At 42.5% G+C, this 21,785-nt stretch overlaps 3 protein-coding genes across 4 annotated transcripts in view; 2 read left to right on the top strand and 1 right to left on the bottom strand.

Moving 5' to 3' along the window:
* The window catches only part of TBC1D14 (TBC1 domain family member 14), a 118,885-nt gene extending 109,566 nt beyond the window's left edge, over positions 1-9,319 (top strand). Inside the window, exons 13-14 of one of the 2 annotated variants that reach the window (XM_074992455.1) lie at positions 464-722; positions 6,194-9,319. In XM_074992455.1, the coding sequence (XP_074848556.1) occupies positions 464-722; positions 6,194-6,259 (325 nt within the window). In that variant the 3' untranslated portion in view covers positions 6,260-9,319. Of the gene's footprint in view, positions 1-463; positions 723-6,193 lie in introns of those variants that run through there. The other variant, XR_012645328.1, reaches the window with a different exon arrangement.
* Positions 7,428-12,483, bottom strand: CFAP184 (cilia and flagella associated protein 184). The gene is made up of 3 exons (XM_074992456.1): positions 11,572-12,483; positions 10,673-11,260; positions 7,428-7,495 (listed from the first exon to the last, which is right to left on the bottom strand). The coding sequence occupies exons 1-2, from the start codon at positions 12,481-12,483 to the stop codon at positions 10,715-10,717; spliced, it is 1,458 nt and encodes a 485-aa protein (XP_074848557.1). The 3' UTR covers positions 7,428-7,495; positions 10,673-10,714.
* A 292-nt stretch (positions 12,484-12,775) lies between these two features.
* TADA2B (transcriptional adaptor 2B) lies at positions 12,776-19,999 on the top strand. Its single transcript, XM_074992447.1, has 2 exons — positions 12,776-13,172; positions 16,568-19,999. The coding sequence occupies exons 1-2, from the start codon at positions 12,903-12,905 to the stop codon at positions 17,558-17,560; spliced, it is 1,263 nt and encodes a 420-aa protein (XP_074848548.1). The 5' UTR covers positions 12,776-12,902; the 3' UTR covers positions 17,561-19,999.
* The last annotated feature ends 1,786 nt before the right edge of the window (positions 20,000-21,785 follow it).

The following is a 21,785-nucleotide window of genomic DNA, read 5'->3' as shown; positions in this document are numbered from 1 at the left end:
GAGAGGTTGAACTTAGGCTCCTATATGTAGAAAGGTGCAGTGTCAAATTTTGGGTGATGCGTGGCATAAAGTCCCTGAAATTAAAGACAGAAATTAGCATGGAAAAGAGAGGAGTTGTGGTGAGGGAATGCAGTGAGAAAAGTTAATTTATAAGACGTGTCTAATGGCACTCAAGCAACTCTGTATATTAGATCATTTCCCCCACTCTATAGATAGTATGCCAATTAGAGAAAAGAACTGGGTCTTCCTGTAGGCGTGTATGTCACCTAGTACCTTTTGAATAGCCCTGTAATCGAAATGATACTTTCTATGAAACAATGTGAAATACCAAATATAAATGAACTTTCCCATACCTGATATGAACAAACTCTAATTCAACTGTTATTTAACACTGGTGTACCTCTGTGCTGCTTATTTTATTTTTTAATTATACACTCAGCCTAAATTTTTCCTCTGTTTTCAGGATATTCACATTGTACAGCAAATCTTTGCCGCTAGACCTTGCATGTCGGGTCTGGGATGTGTTCTGCCGTGATGGAGAGGAGTTCCTATTCCGTACGGCCTTGGGAATATTAAGACTTTTTGAAGATATTTTGACCAAAATGGACTTTATTCACATAGCCCAGTTCCTCACAAAGTTACCAGAAGACTTGCCTTCAGAAGAAATTTTCACCTCTATTGCTGCAATTCAGATGCAAAGTAGAAACAAAAAGTGGGCTCAGGTAAAGAGAACTTGTCTGACTCCTTTGTATAACAAATTAAAGTGTATTTGGCACGGGGAAAATGTATTTTACAGTTTGGTAGTTTTGTAGATGACTTTGTAATGCTGGCAGGTAAATAGTCAGTAAGAAGGCTGGTTGTCCTGAGCATTTCCCCTCTGAAAATCCAGAGCTTGATCAGTTCTTATTGCAATAAAATTTTGGTGGATCCAGGTTTTAGTAGCAGCACTGTACAGCATTTTCCCCTCTTCCTCCTGTTAATTGCAAAGAGGGCTAAAGAAAACTCAGACACAGATGTTCAGTATTACAACTTAATATTTTTAAAAAAATTGTTTGGTTTGTGGGAAAAGGTGAAACAGCTGAATCCTCCACAAATTTTCTCTGTTCGATAGCACTCTGTTACCAAACTGTTGTCATAAACAGGAATTTTAGAAATCTATTTGCCCTGGAAAACATGGAATTTGAGTTTTTACTGAGAATCTTTAGTTTCTACCTTTTATGTGTGAGAGTGAGAAGACATTTACAATGAACTAAATTTTACTGAAAGTACCAATGTCACTTGTTCAGTGCAAGCAGTCTCCCCCTCTTGTGGGTGATTTTTGAATGTGCTTTAAATTTACATAGCTAAATACACTTCAGTAAACTACTTCAACAGAGAGGTTATTCAACAGCATGTGGGGGTTTGTGTTTTAATGCATCTGAAATGGCATGTCCACCTCTAGACATAAAGCTATGAAAAGGTGCTGAAAATTAATCTTTAAAGCCTATGCCATTGAATTTGGGGAGGACAAATTTGACACCAATGGTAATATGTTGTCCTTAGAGTGCTTGCTCATGTCAGTTCTCATTAGCTATGTGCGCACCCATACACAGTTGTTAAAGGTTTTTCCCCTCTCAGTATCATCAGGTCGGCTGCAATATATGACCCTGCCAACCTGATGCCATCTCAGTTCCTCCTTACTGCCAGTGACAGTCTTGGAACTGCAGCAGCTGGCTTGTGCAAGTATTCACCTTATTTTCCTAGCTATAGATCATGGTTAGTGTTTGCAATTTAGCTTAATTAGTAATTTAGAAGTGGGCGTCTACCCCAACCTTATTTTCCATTTCCTTATGGGGCTCATGACATGCTTCAATCCCAAGGCTTTTCAAATCCTGAAAATCTTGCCACAAGCCCATGCCAGCAGGTGACTTCCATGAGTCTTGTTTCACGTGTTTGGGAGAGGTGCACAAGAGGGAACAGCGCAAGATTGGCAAAAAGAGTTCCATCCTGTTTGAAGCAGCTCCTCATGGAGGCAGCACTAAGACAGCAGCTTGCCTGAGGATGAACAAGACTTGCAGTTTCTCTCTGGATCATGACACTGGTTCCTGTCACCCAGCAGATGCTGCTCCCAGCACCAGTGAACATCTCCACATAGACCATCCTCACGGCACCACTTCCTAGTCCCGCTCTGCTTGGCACTTCCATTGCCATCAGTCTCAATTGTTTTCTTTGAGTTCAGAAGTGGGGTCTAGATCATCTATGAGCCAACCAGTGCTGGCTTTTCTCAGAGTGTCTGTTATGGGAGCAGAGCAATATCCGGCGCAATGGCCATTAAAGACCCTGTGGGCATACTACAAGGGCTAGGATGCCAGTGGCATTGGCCAGTCACTTTATCCAAGGGGCACCAGGGCTACATTAGCCCCTTTCCACCCTATGGGCCAGGAGGACCCAGTTCCCCATTATCCTCCCAAGACATGGAGATAGCAAGCATCTCCACCTGGGAACTGTCCTCCACAGACAACAGTTCCACCAGGACCTGCTATGCAGGGTGGCATGAAACATGGGTTTTCAGGACAAAGGGATGGTAGAGCCAGAGAGTCCTATGGTAGATATCTTGGCCCTGGAAGGCCCATCAAGCTGATGAAAATACCAGGGAAAGCTTCTCTATGAAGACCAGAGAGCTCGTTGTAACAAGTGTGCCTGGGCCTGCGTCAGCATTGCTGGTGTTGATGCCGATTGGAGAATGAGACCTCACATCCAGTCAGATTGTATTCCTTGCCAGAATTAGCCTAATTTCTCACCTTCACACTCACCTGTTGTAGGTGTTCATGGGAAATCTCCCTCGACATGAGGGATCACAGAGAGAGGACCATGTGTACCCACAGGTTCGGCAGTTGATCCCTGCATAGGGTCTCAGCCTAGTTCTCTCCAAAGTGATGGAGCCTTCCTTTGAACCGTTAGCAACTTGTGAGCTCCTGTATCTGTCATTGAAGGTCATGTTTCTAGTTGCTGTTAGCTCAGTAAGGAGGGTCTTTTATGTTGGACCCTCCATACATGGTTTATTTCAAGGAACAAAGTGCATCTTAGGCCCCACCCAGCTTTCTGTCTGAAGGTTGTGTCCCAGTTTCACTCCAACCAGGATATGTTCCTGTCTATATTCTACCCCGCCTCATGTGAGCAGCCACAAACAGAGCCTCCACTCAGCATTTTGACAGGCACTCGCCTTTTTACATCAAATGCACAGATATGTTACAGAAATTAAACCAGTTTTTCAGTAGTGGGCGTGGCACACCAAATGACACGTCTTCTGCATTCATCACAGAGGAGCCCACCATCGATCACCACCTGCACCTGCTGAGAATCAGCCAACGGTTCCAACCCCAACTCTCACAGCTCCACAAGTGCACAGGCTTCAACAATAATGTTTCTGGTCAGATACCAATTCAAAAGATCTACAGGGTGGCACTATGATCCTTGGTGCACATTTTTGCTGCTCGCTTTGCCATCATCCAGCACAGTAGAAACAGTGCAGCCTTTGGCTCAGCAGTGCTCCAGTTGGTTGTACCATTGCTCTGACTCTACCTCTACCTCCTTGGTAGTCACCTAACTGGAACTGACATGAGCACTTGAAAAAGAAAAAAATGTTATTGCACCTCCTTGTAACTGTTCTTCGAGATGTATTGCTCGTATCCATTCCACATCCACCCACCTTCCCCTTTGTCAGACTAGCTGGCAAGAAGGAACTGAGGAGATGCTGGGTTGGCAGGATCATATTGAATATCATGAAGGGACCACTCCAGGGGGCTCCGTTGTTGATCTGATGGGTGTGGCTAAAGGAAAGTTTCTGACTGCATGCAATGCTAGCACACCTAACTGGAATTGACATGAGCAACAGCTGTTAAAGAACAAAAGTTAAAAGGTGAGTAAGCTTGTTTTGTGCTGTATTCAGCAAGGCTGTAGATGACATATGAAGGCAGAAAAAATTGTACAACACTTGAAAAGTGCTAAACCTAACTGAACAAAAAGAAATGGAAAGAGGAGGCTAAAATTCCAGGACCATCAACAGTAGTAAGCAAACAAGGCATTGTGACTGGATTATTTTATTTTATATATGATTGATATTGATAGGTTTCAAATTTGCTTAAAAATTGTAAATAATAAAACATTGTGTTCAACTGGTAATCCACATGTGCCGTGCTTTTTTCCCCCCTAGAAAAAAGGTACTGGAAATCATCCCCAAACCGCCCAAACCCCTAGGTTTAAACCCCTCTCAGTCCCTAACCACCCCCAAGGCTTAAACCCCTCTCACTCCCAGGCTTAATCCCTCACAAACCCAAACCACCCCCCACTTCAACTTCCAGGCTTAACTCCTCTCAGCCCCAAACCTGTCCCTCCTCATCCCCAGAAATTACCTGCCTCAGATGACAGCTCTGCATGTTGTCCACCTCCACCACCTCTGAGGTATGAGGTGGTGGTCTGGAGCCGGTGCCCATCCCCCACCCCCTCCCTGCAGCACAAGCAGATGGTGCAGTTCAGGCAGCGCTAGCTCAGGGTGCTGCAGGTGGGCTCTTCTGAGCTGGTGGTGGCAGCAGCAGGAGTCGGGGGGAGCAAACAGCTGGTGGAAGAGCAGCTGTCTCTCTTTCCCCTTTGGCTGCAGCTCCCTGTCATGGCTGGAGACAAACTGCCTACTCTCCCTCTGGCTGCTGCCGCTGAGCGGTGCCCAGAGTGGGCTGCAGCAGCCAGGCAGTGCCAGCTGAGCAGGCAGGAGCAGGGCAGCAGCCAACGGAGGATGAGGGTCCCTGGGTTGGGAGCAGAGGAAGCAGCACTGCCTGTGCGGGTGAGCTCGTGCTTTCTTCCACCATCTCCCTGACACAGTCATGGAGTGCCCGCCCAAAGCTCCTGGCAGTGGCTGATGGGCAGTATGCTGCTGGAGGGCTGGTGGGGAGGATGAGCTGGGTTCCTGCTCTGCTCCTCCACAGCCGCTGCTCCCCTCGCTGCCTCCTCCTCAGCGCAGCTCTGGCAGGGGCAGGCTCAGCTGTCCCTCCCTGCAGCTCTTCTGCAGACTTAGACTTCCCCTCCATGTGGAGCGTGCAGGAGGCTCCGTGCCCTGCCATCTTCTTCTTCTGGGGCTCCCTGCTGCAGCTGACTGCTCAGTGGCTCCAGAAGCTGCCACCGCTTAAATAAAACAATAAATTCAGTTTTAATGGCAGGTACTGTTTAAGTGGCGGCAGCCTCCAGAGCTGCAAGTGGCTCCTTAAAGAGCTGCAAGTTACTGACCCCTGCACATGTGGCTTGGAGTTTCCAAAAATGGTGCTGGAATGCCATTCCGGTGTGTTCCGCTGGCGGGGGGGAGGAAGCTGTGTGTGTGTGTACACACACACACACACACAGACAGACAGACAGAATGGAGTGTAAGGCAACTCAAGTTCAACATTTCATATTAATTAGGGGAAAATAACAGATTTTTGTTTTGCCACTGAAAACTAGGATCCCCTGTCAAAGCTCAAACAAATACTGGTCAAATATGGCAAAGCAAATTAGTCTTTCTGCTCATATCTCTGCAGAGAAAGAAGCTATTTACCAGTAATTACCTTTCCTTGAGTGCTGAAGTGAGAAAATGTAGAGACCATCTTGGCTAACCCTCAGGCAAACTACAGATAATGGTAGCATGCAACAAATGTTTGTTTTGAGTATCTAGGCTAGAATGTATAAAAGCCTTAACCTGAATGCCTTGACCTAGACAAGCATATTGGTGTAGTGCCATTTGAGATCTCCACTGAAAACACCACTGTCTGCTAATATTTATCCACCATAATCTCAAGCAGTTACAATTTTAGTAATTCTTTTCCCTTCAGGCAGAAAGATATGTTCTGCGATAAGCATGGCAAAGAGTGGAGAACCCAACCCCTATGCTTTGTGGTGCACATCCGGGTTTTCCCCCTTCTCACCTCAGATTTTTGTACCTTTTCAAATCAGATCGAAAAATTGTACCATGCCCACGTAGCAGAGCACCCCAAAAACTTATTGTTAGCTATGTTTTAGAACGCCCATTCAAGGAAAATGCTCTTTCAAAGTTTGAAACTTTTTGAAAATAATTTCTTTAAATATTCTTGTTTTGAGCTTGCTGGTGCTGTTCTTGAATATGTGTGTGAAAGTGTATTTTTAATTTCATTGTTTATTTTCTTCCTCCCAACTCCCTTTTCCAAATGTCTAGGTACTGTCTGCACTGCAGAAAGACAACCGGGAAGTGGAAAGAGGAAGCCCTTCACTCAAACACTGAAACTATGGTTGCCTCAAATTGACATCCAAGACAGAAGAATCTGAAGTGGCAAAATGTTTCTCAAGCTGAACTCAATACCTACATCTGCAAATAAGTGTGTTCTTTTGAGTTTTGTTTAGCACTGGAATTGGCCTTAAAGAAAAGAAAAAAAAACTTAAGTAATGAAACCAAGGCTTAGCTTTAAGAAGCTTACTAGAATGAGTGTGTTTGCTGTGGACATCATAATACATTCTGCACTTTTAATGAAGCTAATGAAACCAGGCAATTTTGTCTTTTTTTATTTCAATATAATTATTTTAAAATACTGGTAATTGGTAACAGTGTGAGTTGCTTTGAAAGCCACTCCCCAGTTTGATTCTTAACTAGGGTATGCATGCATAAGAGTGTGTGGATTTGGAGAACCTGTTCAGTAACTGGTGCTGGAGTTTATAGTTCAGTAAAGTAAGGACCACTTTCTTAGAAATGTCTCCTGTTTTTAAAAACTCTAGGCCTAATTTACCAAAGAAAGCAAAATAGAACTGCATTCCGTCCCATGAACTGATAACAAAGACCAAATGAAAACACCATGGTATGTAGAAGTACACTTAAAGATAAGGGGAAGAAGTCAAACTAGCAGTACAGCAGCAGTCTATTTTCAATCTGCCTTGCAATTTTCTTTCCCAATATGGATGCATTGGGAAAGTGACACATTAATCCCACTAAGTACTAAGCTCTCCAAGGCTGATCCATCCTGTTACTATAGCAGCATTTTCCATAGGTGCACTCACATGCTCCTGTTCAACAGAAGTGAAGTGCTAGTAAACAATTACCAAAGGAGGTTTGTTGGAGAAAGTGTCAAAAAATGGTAATTCATTTGGTAGTGAGTAACATTCATCCATTGATCTATTTCTTTTTTGAGAATAATGGTGTTTCAAGAGCTGTAGCAGGTGATACAGCACTTGAATAAGTTACAAAGATTGCAAACTGTAATTGCATATTTCCATTATACAGCTAAAATTTATTCTGCTTTCATCAGCTGAATGTTTGATCATAAGTGTTTGTGATTTACGCTGTACACTATACAAAAAGCTGTGTGGCATAGAGTACTTTATAAATATGAATTTCAACACCTGAGTAGGGAAAATAACTGAAGCAGTACATATTTGATAGCGGTAAATGGAATTGCTGACTTCTCTCTAGCTTTATGCTCACCATCAAGTCTTCAGTCCATCCATATGCTGGCTGCTCTGATGTTTTCTGAAACAAAAGCATAGATGAGGGAAAAGTGGAACTAACAACTGGATTAAAAGTAGAAATATACTTATGCACCATTGAATTCCAAGTATGTACTACATATGTCGATTGACTAAACATGCAAAATACCATCTGTTAGTACAGAAATATATTTTCCTTATGTGATAGTTTGACCATAATCTTTAAAAAGACTAAAATGCAACTATGATTTTTCCAGTAAAGTGCTGCAGAACTCTTTGAAGTGTCAGAGTATGTAATGCAAATGCAGCTTCTAAATTGTTACCTCATTGGCCTGTCGTCTTCTTTCTTGCTTTGTATACCTATCATAATTAGCTACTTAGCTTATTTTTCATGCTGACCATTAATTTCTTCAGTAATTGGCAGCATAGTAAATTCTTGTGAGGTAAATGCCCAGGCACTAGAGTGGGATTATTTCCATTTTCTCATCAGAAACCACTTAGCTTTGGTCCTTTCATGACTGGTACCGACAGCGTAGACGCTATGAAGTGCAATAGAAAGCTGGGAAGTCAGTACCTTTTGGTCTATAGTATTTTTTTTAATATCACAGGTATACATTTTAGTGAAGGTGTATAGAGGCCTAACATCCAGAACATTTGCACTATATGTTTAGGTACTGTACATGACATGTTTATGTAGACCCACTTTATCTAAAGTGTACATCCAGTTAAATGGTACTCTGGCTGGCTTTGAAACTGTATCTTAGTTTTCATTGCAGCTTGGTTTATAAAGACCTACAAATTAAGTGTGTCAGAACATGGTTCAGCGACCTTATTGGAATGTATTGTTTAATCACTGGATATTTAATAGCCATCCGCAATCTGGTCTCATTTTGCTTCCCACCTAATAAAATGTTGAATGCTAACACTGAAAATTGGCTTGGCTGTGGAAAAAGGCCTGCTGCAGCACTTGTGCACTGTTGTTTGTAGATGTAATTATTCTGTGATTGATTTGGTTGTTTTGTTGTTAGAAGATGTATATATTTTCTAATTGATTTATGTATGTAAAGGTATGTTTTTTACGTAAAGAAGAAAAGCAATGCAATAATGAGCTTTGCACAGTTTGTTTTTAAAAACCTGTATTTGGGAACATTTTTTTACCTTCCAAAAGATTCAGTTGTTTAAATGTTTCAGTATACTTGATTTGAAAATACACTTCAATTTTGATAGGACTATTGAGGTGTGTAACAGTGGAACAGGATTCTTTGCCACTCTAGCTTTCTAAGTTTTCTGGCAGCATACCAAATCTCTTTACTACCCATTAAGAAAGGTTTTCATTATTAAATTCAGGGATTGTATACCTGATTTTGTTAACTTGATTTTGTTGTTCAAGTATTGAAAGATATGTGTAACATGATGCATAAAGATTCCCCTATTTCAGTATATTTTCATCAAAATAGAGAGCTATTCCCCTTGCTCCTAGCTTTGGAAAAAAAAAAAAGAGAAAAAACGCTGCAATAATTTAGAAGTGTGCAACTTCTACTTTACATGCACCCAGTAAGAGAAACTAGGAAGACTGCAACCAGGTTTGAGATTTTGTGCAAACTGCACTTTACAGTAAAACAAATTACTTCAACAGTCAAAAATGAATAATTTAATAAAGAATTTCATTTTGAAAGGTACTTTATAATGGCTTCTATTTTTTGAATGTTTTAAATACTAGAAGAGTATGTAAAGAATTATTGATACACTCCCTGTATATCATGTTTATTTTATGTACGGTTCTGAATTTTTGTTTAGGTAAGTGTATCAAATGGGAACTTTTTGGAACTGTAAATATGATTTTATTAAATAAAGTCATGTAAATTTATCTAGATCACATAGTGTCAATTACAGTGTGACCTGGGCTGAAATTCCTAAGTTTATGTACAATACATAACCTGTTGACAAGGAATCATTTTCTCCTTAGTACATCCACTGAATGAAATAGAAACCCTTATTTTGCATAGCCTACAATTTTAGTGTTTGTTTTTTTTCCTCTTCTGACTGCTATAATCCCAGCCTGCTTGAAAATATTTTGAATAAAATTGCTTTTTTACAGCTAGTGTGTACTGGCAGGTTTACAAAGAAAAGGATTTACAGGTTTAACAGAGCCCATATGATGCCATATTGTATTTTCCCGTTGGAGAGGAACAGAATCTCATCTCACAGTCTGTAATCGGTTTCTCATGAGGAAGGGCTTTGGAAGTCTGGAGTTGTAACTGTTTGTCATCACAACCTTGGGACACAATGATAAAAGAAATTCTCAAGGAACTTGTGTAAAAGTTAGCTTTTTTTTTTTTTAACAACTGAAGAATGCTTTTGCTCCCTAAATTCTTCCTCTATCTTGGTCAAACACCAGCACAGAGGAGCTTCAGGGTGATCCTACTCTTTTTACCCCTGCATATATTAGTTTCCCCTTCTTTGACCCAGATGTACCTGAAAGTGAAGAGAGTATTGCTACGTAATAGGCCTAAAATAAAATGGCTTATGTGACACTTTCCTTTACTTGAAGTCACAGGCAAAAACAACCATGTATAAGAAGACTAAAGGAAATACAACTACATTAGTAGGGATGGAGGGCTTTGACGTGTACACCAGAAAGTAGGAATACTACTTTGGAGTAGCAGCAGGGTAAATGCAACAGAAGATCAAGTAATCATAAGTGCTATGCTGAGAGAGAAAACTGGAACTCAGTCATACTGAGGCTGAAGTAGAGGGTATATTTCTGTTACAAATAGTCCATTCTTCATATATTCTTATCTTTACCAAATCTATTGAATGGGAAGCCAAATAGCTGTTCTAATGCACCACAGGACATCCTTTTACTTTTTCACTTTAGCTGAAGAAGAGGTTACCTATTAGGCTGAGTAATGGGGCTTAACCTGAAAGAAACACGGTTTTAGAAATAGTTTCCCTTTTTCATTAATATATTGGCCACTATACTTATCTCCATGTACTAGAGAGTGTATGGAACAGAGGAGAAACTAGGTAATGGTGGTTTGACTAATTGTAGCAAAACAACATTACCTGAAAAAGGCACAAGTTCATGGCAGTCTCCTGATAGAATGTATAACATTAAGACTTTCTAAACAAAGTTTTCATTAGATGTGAAATTAGGGTTTTCACCCTTTTACTTTATACCAAGCCTGTACATAGACAGCACTTTCAGAAATAAACAAACCAATTTAAGTCGTCAGTTTTTGTTTTCCCTTCTCCAAAATCCTCAGTCTGATAGGAAAGACTTTGCATCCTTTATTTTTTTCTTTACAGCTTTACAATTTAGGATGAGTCCAGCATGGTGACGTTTCAGCATCTCTAGTCGCTGACTTTGCACCTCAGCAGCATCCACCTTGTTCTCAAAGTCCCTAAGCAGTATGTCACTTCCAAGAAGACCACACTTCTGTCGCAACATCAGGTTGCGTACTCGTAAGCTATCTCTAGCCTGTTTTGTTTTTGTCAGAATCTCTCTTTTTTGGGCCACCAGTGCCTCATTTTCTGTCAGCTGGGCCCTTTGGTTTCGATTCTGAGTTTCTACAAACTGCAGTTTTTCTTTTAGCTGGGTCAGAACGTGCACTGTATTAGTAATTTTCTTCTGGAGCTTCAGAAGCTCTTCATTGCGCTCCTCAATTTTCTCATTGTAAGTTTGGTTCTCTATCTTCAGTTGCTCAAAGTCTATCAGGTGCAGTCCCTCTGCCAGCTCTTCTTGTGCTTTTAGGCTTGCTTCCAGCTTTTCAATCTTATGTTGGAGCTTGATGTTTTCCAGGCGGACCTAGAATGATACAAATGAGACCAGGAAAGATTTAATTAGGTTTTCTAATACAGCTCTATACAAGAACTAGATTTCCCATATTCCATGCAGCAGCCCTTGCTGATTTTAGCAGGTGCTAGATACCTAGTGACACTTTCAACAGTGGCTGTATGATGCCTTTATTTTTAGGTATTTAACTGCTTTTAGAGATCTGCCCTAAATTTCTAGGTGTGATAAGAGGGAGTATGCTTACACGGTGCTACTTTGGGTTTTGGGGATACTACTCTGGCATGGAAACACGTGTCCTATAGTTGGGGAAGTCCTGACCTCACCTCACTTATCGCGTTCTCTTTATGCTGCTCCTTGGCTTGGATCTGTTCTACCTCCCTAATGGCAGCTTCTTTCCCCCCCAGTTGGTGCCCCAGCGTGAAGAGGGTCACTTCCTTCTTGCAGGCCTGGAAGGTGAGCCAGTCGGCCTTCACCTGGTCCAGCTTTTCCGTGGATCGCTGCTCTAGGTCGTCGATCTGGAGCTGGTACCAGGCCTTCTGCTGGGCCAGCTGGCTCCTCAGCTCCTCCAGCATGGCCAGGTAGCGACTGTAGCGCTGCTCCTTGTCGGAGACAAGCTCCGCAAGGCGCGCGCGGGGCGGCTCCTCGCCCTTCTTGCGGAAGATCTCGTACAGCTTGAACTGCAGGCGCCCGTTGTACAGACGCGTGCGCTCGCGCTCTTGCAGCAGGCGGCGGTACTGCTCAGTCAGCTCCGCGCGCCGCCGCCGCTGCTCCTCCTCCGCCGCCGCCGCCGCCGCCTCCCCCCCACCTTCCTCCTCCTCCTCGTTTTCCTCCTCCTCCTCAGCGGGGCTGCGGGGCTCCAGCAGGGGCAGGCTCGGCCGCCCCTCCCCCAAGCTCTCCCGCGGGCTTAGCACTTCCCCCACCTGCAGCGCGGGCGGCTCCTCGGATTCGCCCTCCGTGAAGCTGGCGCTGGTGGGCGGCTCTTGGAAGGGTCCCGTCTCTGTCTCCGGGCTTGTTCTCTCAGGGGCTGGCGAAGGAGGCTCCGCGCCCGCTCTGTGCTCTGCCTGTGCCGCTTCCTTCACCGCCGGCTTCTCACAGGAACTCTCGCCGCCGGCCTCCTCCGCCCTCTCCTCTTCGGCCGCCTGCTCCTCCGCGACGGGCCCCGGGCCCTCTGCCTCCACAGGAGACTCCCGAGGGTGAGCAGGGGCCTCGGCCCTCTCCCCCTGCCCCTCCTCCATCCCCTCAGCGGACCCCTCTGCTTGACTCCGGCGCCTCACTCGCAGTCCGGCTCCCTTCGTTGTTTACCTGTCTTCTTTGTTACCAAGGCAACAAAGCTAGACTGGTCGGCCAATGGGAGGAGCTGCCTGCGTTTACGCCCCACACGGTCGACCAGTCCATGAAGGGCTGCCTAGAGTCACTTACCTGATTGGGTGTCTCGGAGGCGGACGGAAGCTGAACCTCGAATTCTATTGGTGTTCGGGTTTTCACAGAGCCTTTCGCCTTCATATTATTGGATCAATTTACTAGAGGCGTGTCAGATGGTGCGGCTGTATTGGACTCCCAGGATGAGTCCCGCCCCTTGGGTCCGCTGCCATTGGTGGTCCCTGGGTGTGGGCGGTGCCGCGCTTGCGGAGCGCGGTGCGGCGGGCGGGGTAAGATGGCGGAACTGGGGAAGAAGTACTGCGTGTACTGCCTAGCTGAGGTGAGCTCGCTCCGTTTCCGTTGTACCGAGTGCGCCGACATCGAGCTCTGCCCAGACTGCTTTTCGGCAGGTGCCGAGATCGGGCCGCACCGCCGATGGCACGGCTACCAGCTGGTGGACGGCGGCCGCTTCACCCTTTGGGGGGCCGAGGCCGAGGGCGGCTGGAGCAGCCGGGAGGAGCAGCTGTTGTTAGACGCGATCGAGCAGTTCGGCTTCGGCAACTGGGTAAGCGAGTTGTTGGTGGCGGCGCAGAGCCCGCAGCCTCTGTGACAACCTCAGAGCTGAGCGTTGCGCTGGTCTGTCAAACTGGGCTTGTCAGGGAGCTCGTCTGTGGAGCTGCTCCTCAGCTGGACCTGGGGCTGCCCCTCAGCTGGGCTCGCCCCTTCAGCTGGGCTCCTCTGGGTGGGACACGCCGTTTCTATCATCGGTCTCCTCCGCAAAGCGGGCCCACAGCTCCCCTTGGGGCTGATCCAGCAGTACCCCAGGCTTCCCTGCCGTCCCTTCTGCCTGTCTGTCAGCGGCACGGCTTCTAGGTGCTGACAGCCGGCCGGCTGCCGCAGTTGCTCCCTTCCTCTCAGCCACGCTCCATGGTCTGGTGTCAGAAGCCTTTGCTGCTCATTACATCTGCGGTCACTGAAACTGCAACCCCTTTCCACACCATCAGACATGGTAGTACTGTTTGCACGGCTGCTAGATAACCTTCACTTTTTTGTACCGTGTGAGTCACTGTCTAGCTTCAGGCGCAGGCGTTCAGCTGAGTCTTTGGATAGCGAGGGCTCATTAAACTTTTTCCTCTTGAGACACAGCCTTGGCTCAGCTTGAAGTTTCCACTACAGGGAGTGTCAGGGAAGAATATATAATGTTTGGTTATTACAGCTCCGAAGAAAACCTGCAAAAAGTGATCCTGAGCTGCTTTACTGAGTCTGCAGGAGCCAAAACAGTAACATGAAGGCATCAGCTTGTTTCTTCCATAGGTGACGGAACTCCGGGGTTCTGCAGGTGTTGCTGCTTGTACGTTTCAGAGGGATAGCTATGTTTTTCTATTTCAGCAAAAACAATGAGTCGGGGGACACCTTAAAGACCAACAAATTTATTTAGACATCAGCTTTCTTGAGCTTCAGCTCACTTCATCAGATGCATGGAGTCATAAGCCGGGCTTTCAGAAAGCTTCAGTCGTGTTTTTATGTCATAAAAACTTTATACGTCTGAAAAAGTGAGTTTCAGCTCACAAAAGCTTATGATCTAATACATTTGTGAGTCTTTAAGGTGCCACTGGACTTCTTGTTTTCATATACACTTTACAGTTTAGTTCAATGACTCTCAGCATCCCCGTTATAAAAATTGTTCCTGCATCTCCAGACTTCTTCTCAAAAAAAGGATAGTATTGTGACATTTTCAAAGTTAACTAACTGTTGATCATATTGACGCAAATCTGTTTACCTTAGGATGGTATGCAGGGTTTGAATCACATCACTCAAAATATTGTTGTACCCTGGGGCATTGTATACAGTATTTGAAATACAGACACTGCAGGTGAGTGTAGTCTCTATTAAACAGCTAACATAAGAATACCTTCCTAATAAAGTTTTTGTGAAAGCCTGGGGCTTTAGCAAGGAGTTGTGCAGACTGACTGTGAGTTGTGTGTGTGGGGGGAAGACAAACTTCTTTTTGTTTGTTTCACATTTGCTGCCTAATAGTTTCATTTGGTGACCCTTTCTTTTTGTTTGACAGCCTGTCTTTTTTTTCTATATGTTTGTAATCCATGGCATTCTGTGTATGTGTATTTGAAAATAAATAGTAACCAAAAACCCTTGTAAATTGCATAATAACTTAGTATGTGGGGGAGGGATTCAAATAAAATAACTGGTTCCCCAGACTTGCAGTAGAATCTAAAAAAGAACAGTAAGGGATTACCATTTTACACAACCCACAAACCCCATTTCATTATAGACCTGACTAGGTTTCCTCTTTTGTCCCCTATTCTTATCATACCTGTCCTCATTGTATTTACATTTTTCAGTCCAGTATGTGACAACTGCCAAGTGTCACACACATTTCCTTTTTAATCTGCATTAACAAAAATGTCCTTGTTTTTAGCACAATACAGGAAGCTGTTTCAGTCATCTTTCCTGTTGATAATTACGTGAACTAGGGATTTTCTTCAGAAAGACAGCAGGATACTCCAACTTATCCAAGCTCATACTGTTGAGTGCCCTACTCCACATCCCATTTTTTCATAAATATGAGGGCAAGTTTCCCCCGCATTTGAAATTTTTACTGGTTAATAAAACTTAGACTCATTAAATAAACTTATTCAGATGGCAGCGGCTTCTTGTTACCCTACAAACTACTCTTCCAGAGTCTGCAAGCACTAGTCTTTCTTACCTGTGTACTGTTTTTTTACAGGGGGGCAGGGTACAGAAGGATATCTAAATAGTGAGCTTTTACTAGAGCAAAATTAGATACGCAAGCATCAGTTTTGACTATATGGCTAAGACTATATGAAGAATTACATTTAAATAACTAAATATATCCATTTCATACTTTAATGATTGATTTTCATCTTCAAGTTAACTGAATTTTGCATCTAAATTATCTTTAAAAAAATTTCTCCCAACTTCTGCAGAAGGAAACATTTGAAAAAATTGTTTAGTATTTCTTCTCTTCTAAAATTGTCAGTCCTCATCTTCCTCCATGTTTCTCTAGTTAAATAGCCACATAGTTTTATCACATAGTAATATCAGTACACATAATATCAAGTAGCCATCTCAGGTAAGTCACTTAAGACACTTGCAGTAAGTCATTTTCTTCCTCACCCTTCACCAGCCTGTCTGTCCTATGTAACTGATCTGTCAGTTTTCATTTTTGTTTTTCTCTTATATTTTCATCATGCCAGTTTATTGTCATCAGAATTTCCAGATCTGAAGAAGTGGGTCTGTCTCATGAAAGTGCATCACCTAATATAGTATTCTGTTAGTCTTTAAAGTGCTCCAGGACTGCTTTTTTGTCTTGTAAAGATACAGACTAACATGGCTACCTCTTTGTGACTGAGCTTAAACAGGATTGTTTGAAGCTCTTATATTCTGCAAAGGACCTGTGTTAACTTTTGTTCCCACAGTGAATTTTGACATATGATTCAACCAGTGGAAGTACTCTTTTTGCTAGGTTTCATGGACGCTACAATACTGTTAAGGTGCACTTGATAAAGAGACATGGAAAGTCTATGTTTGGAAATGACCCTGAGGATGTCACTTCTTGATGGAGCTCATGTAGATCCTGGTGGTATCTTGGGATTTGCTTAGAAACTACTGTCCTTTACTCTGTCTTAAAAGCTTAAACATTGAGGTGCTGTTGGCATCTCTATAACTTCTAGAAATCTAGCTAAAATGAGGAAAAATTTGGGTGGAATAAAGTAGTATTGTGGGTGGGGTAGCCTGAACTGGAACAAGACAGCGTGAAGCCACACTAGAATGGCTAAACTAAATGTTGCTGGAAAAAACAAAAATATTTTGGGTTGTTTTATGGGGAAAATATGAGAAATTATCCCTAATAATTGAGTGCATTTTTAGAACTAAGCTAATAAATCAGGCTCTCTAATTTACATAACTTTCTCCTTGTAGGAGGATATGGCTGCTCATGTTGGAGCATCCCGAACTCCCCAGGAAGTGATGGAACACTATGTAAGCATGTATATCCATGGCAACCTTGGAAAAGCTTGTATCCCTGATACTATCCCTAACAGAGTGACAGATCACACTTGTCCCAGTGGTGGCCCACTTTCTCCTAGCTTGACCACACCCCTCCCTCCCCTGGACATATCAGTGGCAGAACAGCAGCAACTGGGGTACATGCCGCTTAGAGATGATTATGAAATTGAGTATGACCAAGATGCTGAGACACTGATCAGTGGCCTTTCAGTGAACTATGATGACGATGATGTGGAAATAGAATTAAAAAGAGCTCACGTTGATATGTACGTAAGAAAGCTTAAGGAGCGGCAACGGCGAAAAAACATTGCACGAGATTATAATTTGGTACCCGTCTTCCTTGGGAAAGATAAAAAGGACAAGGAAAAAGCTCCAAAACGAAAGATCACAAAAGAAGAAAAGGAGTTGAGGCTAAAACTCAGGCCTCTCTATCAGTTCATGTCTTGTAAGGAGTTTGAAGACTTCTTTGAGAACATGCACAAGGAGAGGATACTTCGAGCAAAGATTCGAGAACTGCAGCGGTACCGTCGAAATGGAATCACCAAAATGGAAGAGTCGGCAGAGTATGAGGCAGCTAGACATAAACGAGATAAGAGGAAGGAGAATAAAAACATAGCCAGTTCCAAGAGAGGAAAGGAAGATGGTAAAGATGGGGAATTTTCTGCAATTGAAAATCTGCCTGGCTTTGAACTCTTGTCAGACAGAGAAAAGGTGCTCTGTAGTTCTCTAAATCTGAGTCCGGCACGTTATGTGACTGTGAAAACTATAATTATTAAAGACCATCTCCAAAAGAGACAGGGTATTCCCTCAAAAAGTCGCCTTCCCAGTTACTTGGACAAGGTACTAAAGAAAAGGATTTTAAACTTCCTAACAGAAAGTGGTTGGATATCTAGGGACACTTCATGAAACTCATCTGATTTGAAACCTGAGTCAGTGTGAACAAGTGGCTCATTGTGGGCTAAATGGCTGTCAGTTTCTCTCTCCCCACAAATAGGCTTTTTCCTGTAAAATATGAGTATTTACAATCCTCTATCCAAAAGGACACTCTACATTAGATCATGGAAAATATCAAAATGTAACTTCTTGTGTAATCTCCAAGTACTTTAAGATGAAGGACTTAACTGTTAAATATGCATTGCAGATGAGGAGATCAGATTTCATATTTATGGAACATTGTTAGAATGGATAGGTTCTTACATGGATCTGTTCAAGTCCGGCAGCTGAAAACTAGTTACTATGCTCTCTACTGTTGGACAGAAGGGTTACTAGTGCAACATTTGCTTGTTTTGGGGTGAGGGATGGAGGCATTTATTTGGTGGAGCCTGTCTTGTATTGCTCTCTTCAAGGTGCTGGTAGCCAAATGAAACTTAGAAAATCCCAAGCTTTGAAGTACAGAAGACTTGAACATTTTTGTGAATAGTGATTAGCTTCCAGCACTCTTTACTCAGTAACAAGGACCTGTTCTGTGTTAGAATGAGGTGAGAACATACAGAAAATGCAAGAGGAGGTGAGTCAACAGGATGGGACAGAAACATGGAATATGGTGGATAGGCTGCTTCCAGTCACTTCTCATGGAGCAGATTCTTAAAGACTTATTTTCACACAATAGCCTGTGAGGCAGATTACTTCAGGTCTTTGCTGTGCATAAATTATCTGGGAAACGACTCTGATGGATAATTCAGTAGGAACAAAGTTCCCTGCCCCTAACCTGGGCACTGGTATATGAGTGTGGGGAGGTGAGTTTTTAAATAGTCCAGGGAAGAGCAATGTCCTTTTGAATTTGGTCTGCTGTTTGTACATTTTCATCTATTACTGATGTACAAACCACTGATTTTTTTTAAAGGGAGCTACTTCAGACGTGCAGCTAAAATTCCCTGCTCATTAAAAATATGAAACTAAATCAAGCCATTACATGTTGCCGACAAACGGCAGCAGAAATCTTTCTTTGCTATGTGATCTACTTTAGTACAAATAATGTGATATTTCACTGACATTGTGAAAAACCTACCTGGTAGGTAGATTTGCGGGGGAGGAATTATGGAGGTTTTTTTTTTTTTTTTTTTAAGGCTACAGTCTTAGTTTGGTGCTTCCAATAAGCACAAGTTTCTCTACCTAACTAGAGCAGTATCTGATTAATAAAATGTTAATCTTGTGCATCAAATTCTTAATTGAATCAGAAAGAATCTGAAGAATTAAAGCAGGGGTTTTGTTACAAATACCTTTCCTGAATGTAGCAGTTTTTTTTTTAAATGGTTATAGCTCACATTCTTGCAAATTGCACAGAACTATGTGCTATGTAGGGTTTTATGAGGTGTGTTTTGTTTTGTTTTTTAATTCCCAATTCCCTGTGTTCTTGCTGGCTTCCTTAGAGACCTGGGAAGCTCTAACAGATAGCTAACTTGATGTGTTTGGAATGCAGGCACTCTGAAAATTGGGACTCAAAGATTTGAGATACCTAATTAAAAAAAAAATAGAGCATTCAGAACATCTAACCCTTGTTTTGATATTTTATGCAGTGGACAGAGAAGTAACTGAATTATGTAATATTCTTTCAAGCAACAGAGAAAATGAAACACAGGGAATTCTGTGTGTTCTTAATTGACAGCCTATCATTACCAAAACAGTGTTAACAGGGGTCCTAATAAGAGTATTGGTACAAAAGCCAGCATTTCCAAGGGAATCTGTTGTGGCTTTTTCTTTTGAGCTTGTGGTATTGAGTCTCTTAAAAAAGGCACGGGCTATGTTGCCAGGTGTGTAATGCTTTTTGTCATAACTGTAAATGGCTTGTTGTAAAATACTGAAGATAAAACTGTCAGTCCCACTATTGGTTTTGTTGCAGTGTGACTGCATTATGCTCAGCAGCTGAGAGAACCACCTCCACCACTCGTGTGTATCCTTCTGTGCATGCACAAGTTCAGATACTACAAACCATGATATGTTTTCATGTCCTACGTATATGGAAAAGCAGCTGGTCTCAATTTGTCTGTTTTCAAGCATGGTATTGGATAAGATGGTTGGTTGGTTCTTGATATCTGGGTGCCATACCATCACCATACATTCAGTATTCTGGAATCTCAGCTGCATAAGAAACTGTCCTTTAGTAGTTTTTAAAATCTACATCACTTTTATACTTCTAAGGTGCTCTGACACAACTCCTAGTGGGTTTGACTGAAGCAATATTTGGAAGCCCATCTGACAGATAACAACGGATCAGACTTCTAGGCACTCAGATGATTCTACTAAATATTGTATAAATCAGCTCTTCTACATTTACAGTTTGTAATTTTTTAATTCCTCAGCCCTTCCAAAAATGTTACTTTGGTGCTAGACATAACTTATTGAAGATCTGAATGAATGTAAAAATAAAGTATTTTTAATGTATGAAAACTGTGGACATCACACTTATTTAATTCCTGGAAACACTCAATTGTCTTTTTTACCTTTTAATGCTAATCTGTCAGAAAGGGCTTCCTTAACAAGAAAACCTTGCATCTAACTATTCCTGTATTTAAAAATGATTTGTGTTAGAGGATACTGCTGTTCATTGTCTTCATACACCATTGCTCTCTTAGCCTAAACCTTCCTTTTGTTACGAGTGAACTCTTTACATATGCCATGAAGTTATCCTAATTCAGTAAATGACTGAAAGTAGGCTACTTTTCTGGGGTGGAGGATGATAGAGTAATATTTCATAATAGCTCTCCAAACCATACCATAGTGGAGTATATATGCATCCTTTCTTATGCTGAACTGATCCTAACGTAGCAAATTCCTTGTGAATTAGCAACATACATTTGACTGGCTATGGATGCCTCAGATAGCCCTAGTTTCTGTCTTAGAAAATGAAGTTTAATTGTCAGAGTTGAGGTTGTATTCAGAGTAACTACCCTATAGTACAAATGCAATGATACCCTCTACTTTTAAGTATGCTACTATATCATAGCCCGAACACTGTATATCTGCGGTGATCCATGAAGTTCCAGTGAAGACTTACCAAACCAGGCTTTTTGTTTGGGGGTAGGGAGATTGGTTTGTGTGTGTAACAATGAAACATTTACGCTCGCTTTACAAATGCGTACTAATCAACTTTGGCTTTAGCACTTCTTGTTGTAGAAGGGTTTGTATCAGAATGCTGGAAGCAGGAAGACCATCCTTAGTACTAGTACCTAAAGCACTTTAACATTTTTTCTTATGTAGGGCTGGTGCAGTGACAGTGTGCCACTCAACCTCTTCCAAGATTCTTGTGCTTGTACAGGTGGGAAGAGAGGAAAAATGAAGGGAGTAGTTGATAGTAGATTTGGTTTTTCGGAGTGATGCAGCTGATCAGGCAAATGACTTTTCTCCTCAGTAGGCTAGTTTTAAGCTGCAGGATACACTCTATTCAAGTAGCTTTTTCTGTCCTACACCATGGATAGAGTATTCAGTTCTGATGCCTCAAAAAGGGCCCAGGTTGTCATTTTCCTACTGATACTGACTTCAGGCTGCTTCTCCTCTTTCATCAAACCCTGCTTGGCATACTTCCTGTTATCTCATCTCCTCTTAATCTTCCACCTGCCCCTTTCGTGCTAGATTGTGGGGTGGAAGGAAAGAGGTTTTAGGTAGCAGCTTTCAAAAGGGTGTTACAAAGAGGGAGGAAAAATATTCCTTCACCTCTGATGCTAGGATCAGCAGCACTGGGTTTAAATTCCAGCCAGGGAGGTTTAGGTTGGACATTAGGAAAACTTTACTGTTTATCAGGGTGGTTAAATACTGGAATAAATTGCCTAGGGTGGCTGTAGAATCTCCATCATTGGAGATATTTAAGAACAGGTTGGATAAATACCTAACAGAAGTCACATAAATGGTGCTTGGTCCTGTCATGAGATGGGGGACTGGACCTGATGACCTCTTGAGGGTGTGTCCAGTTCCAGTATTCTATGATTCTAGGCATGCCAAGTCCCTCAGGACCTCTGGTTTTTGTGATATAGCTTAGCTAGTTGCTGTTGTTCTGACTCCTCAAAGAGAAAAGGAGACAATGGTCACAGACATGCTAAAATAAAAGTAGTCAATACTCAATTTTAAAACAGGTTCAGTTGCCTGCTTATGGATGTGTGCTTAGGTCTGTATTTATCTGTTTTGAGCCTGTTAAGGG

Source organism: Carettochelys insculpta, chromosome 4 (assembly GCF_033958435.1).
Source record: "Carettochelys insculpta isolate YL-2023 chromosome 4, ASM3395843v1, whole genome shotgun sequence".
In the NCBI taxonomy this organism is placed as follows: domain Eukaryota; kingdom Metazoa; phylum Chordata; order Testudines; family Carettochelyidae; genus Carettochelys; species Carettochelys insculpta.
This window is presented reverse-complemented; position numbering and strand designations above follow the sequence as displayed.

Excerpts from the sequence above, each read along its gene's own strand:
- TADA2B (XM_074992447.1), top strand. The coding sequence starts at position 12,903 with ATGGCGGAACTGGGGAAGAAGTACTGCGTGTACTGCCTAGCTGAGGTG. Across the intron at positions 13,173-16,567 it reads AGTTCGGCTTCGGCAACTGG|GAGGATATGGCTGCTCATGT; the intron begins GTAAGCGAGTTG and ends TTCTCCTTGTAG.
- CFAP184 (XM_074992456.1), bottom strand. The coding sequence starts at position 12,483 with ATGGAGGAGGGGCAGGGGGAGAGGGCCGAGGCCCCTGCTCACCCTCGG. Across the intron at positions 11,261-11,571 it reads AAGAGAACGCGATAAGTGAG|GTCCGCCTGGAAAACATCAA; the intron begins GTGAGGTCAGGA and ends GTATCATTCTAG.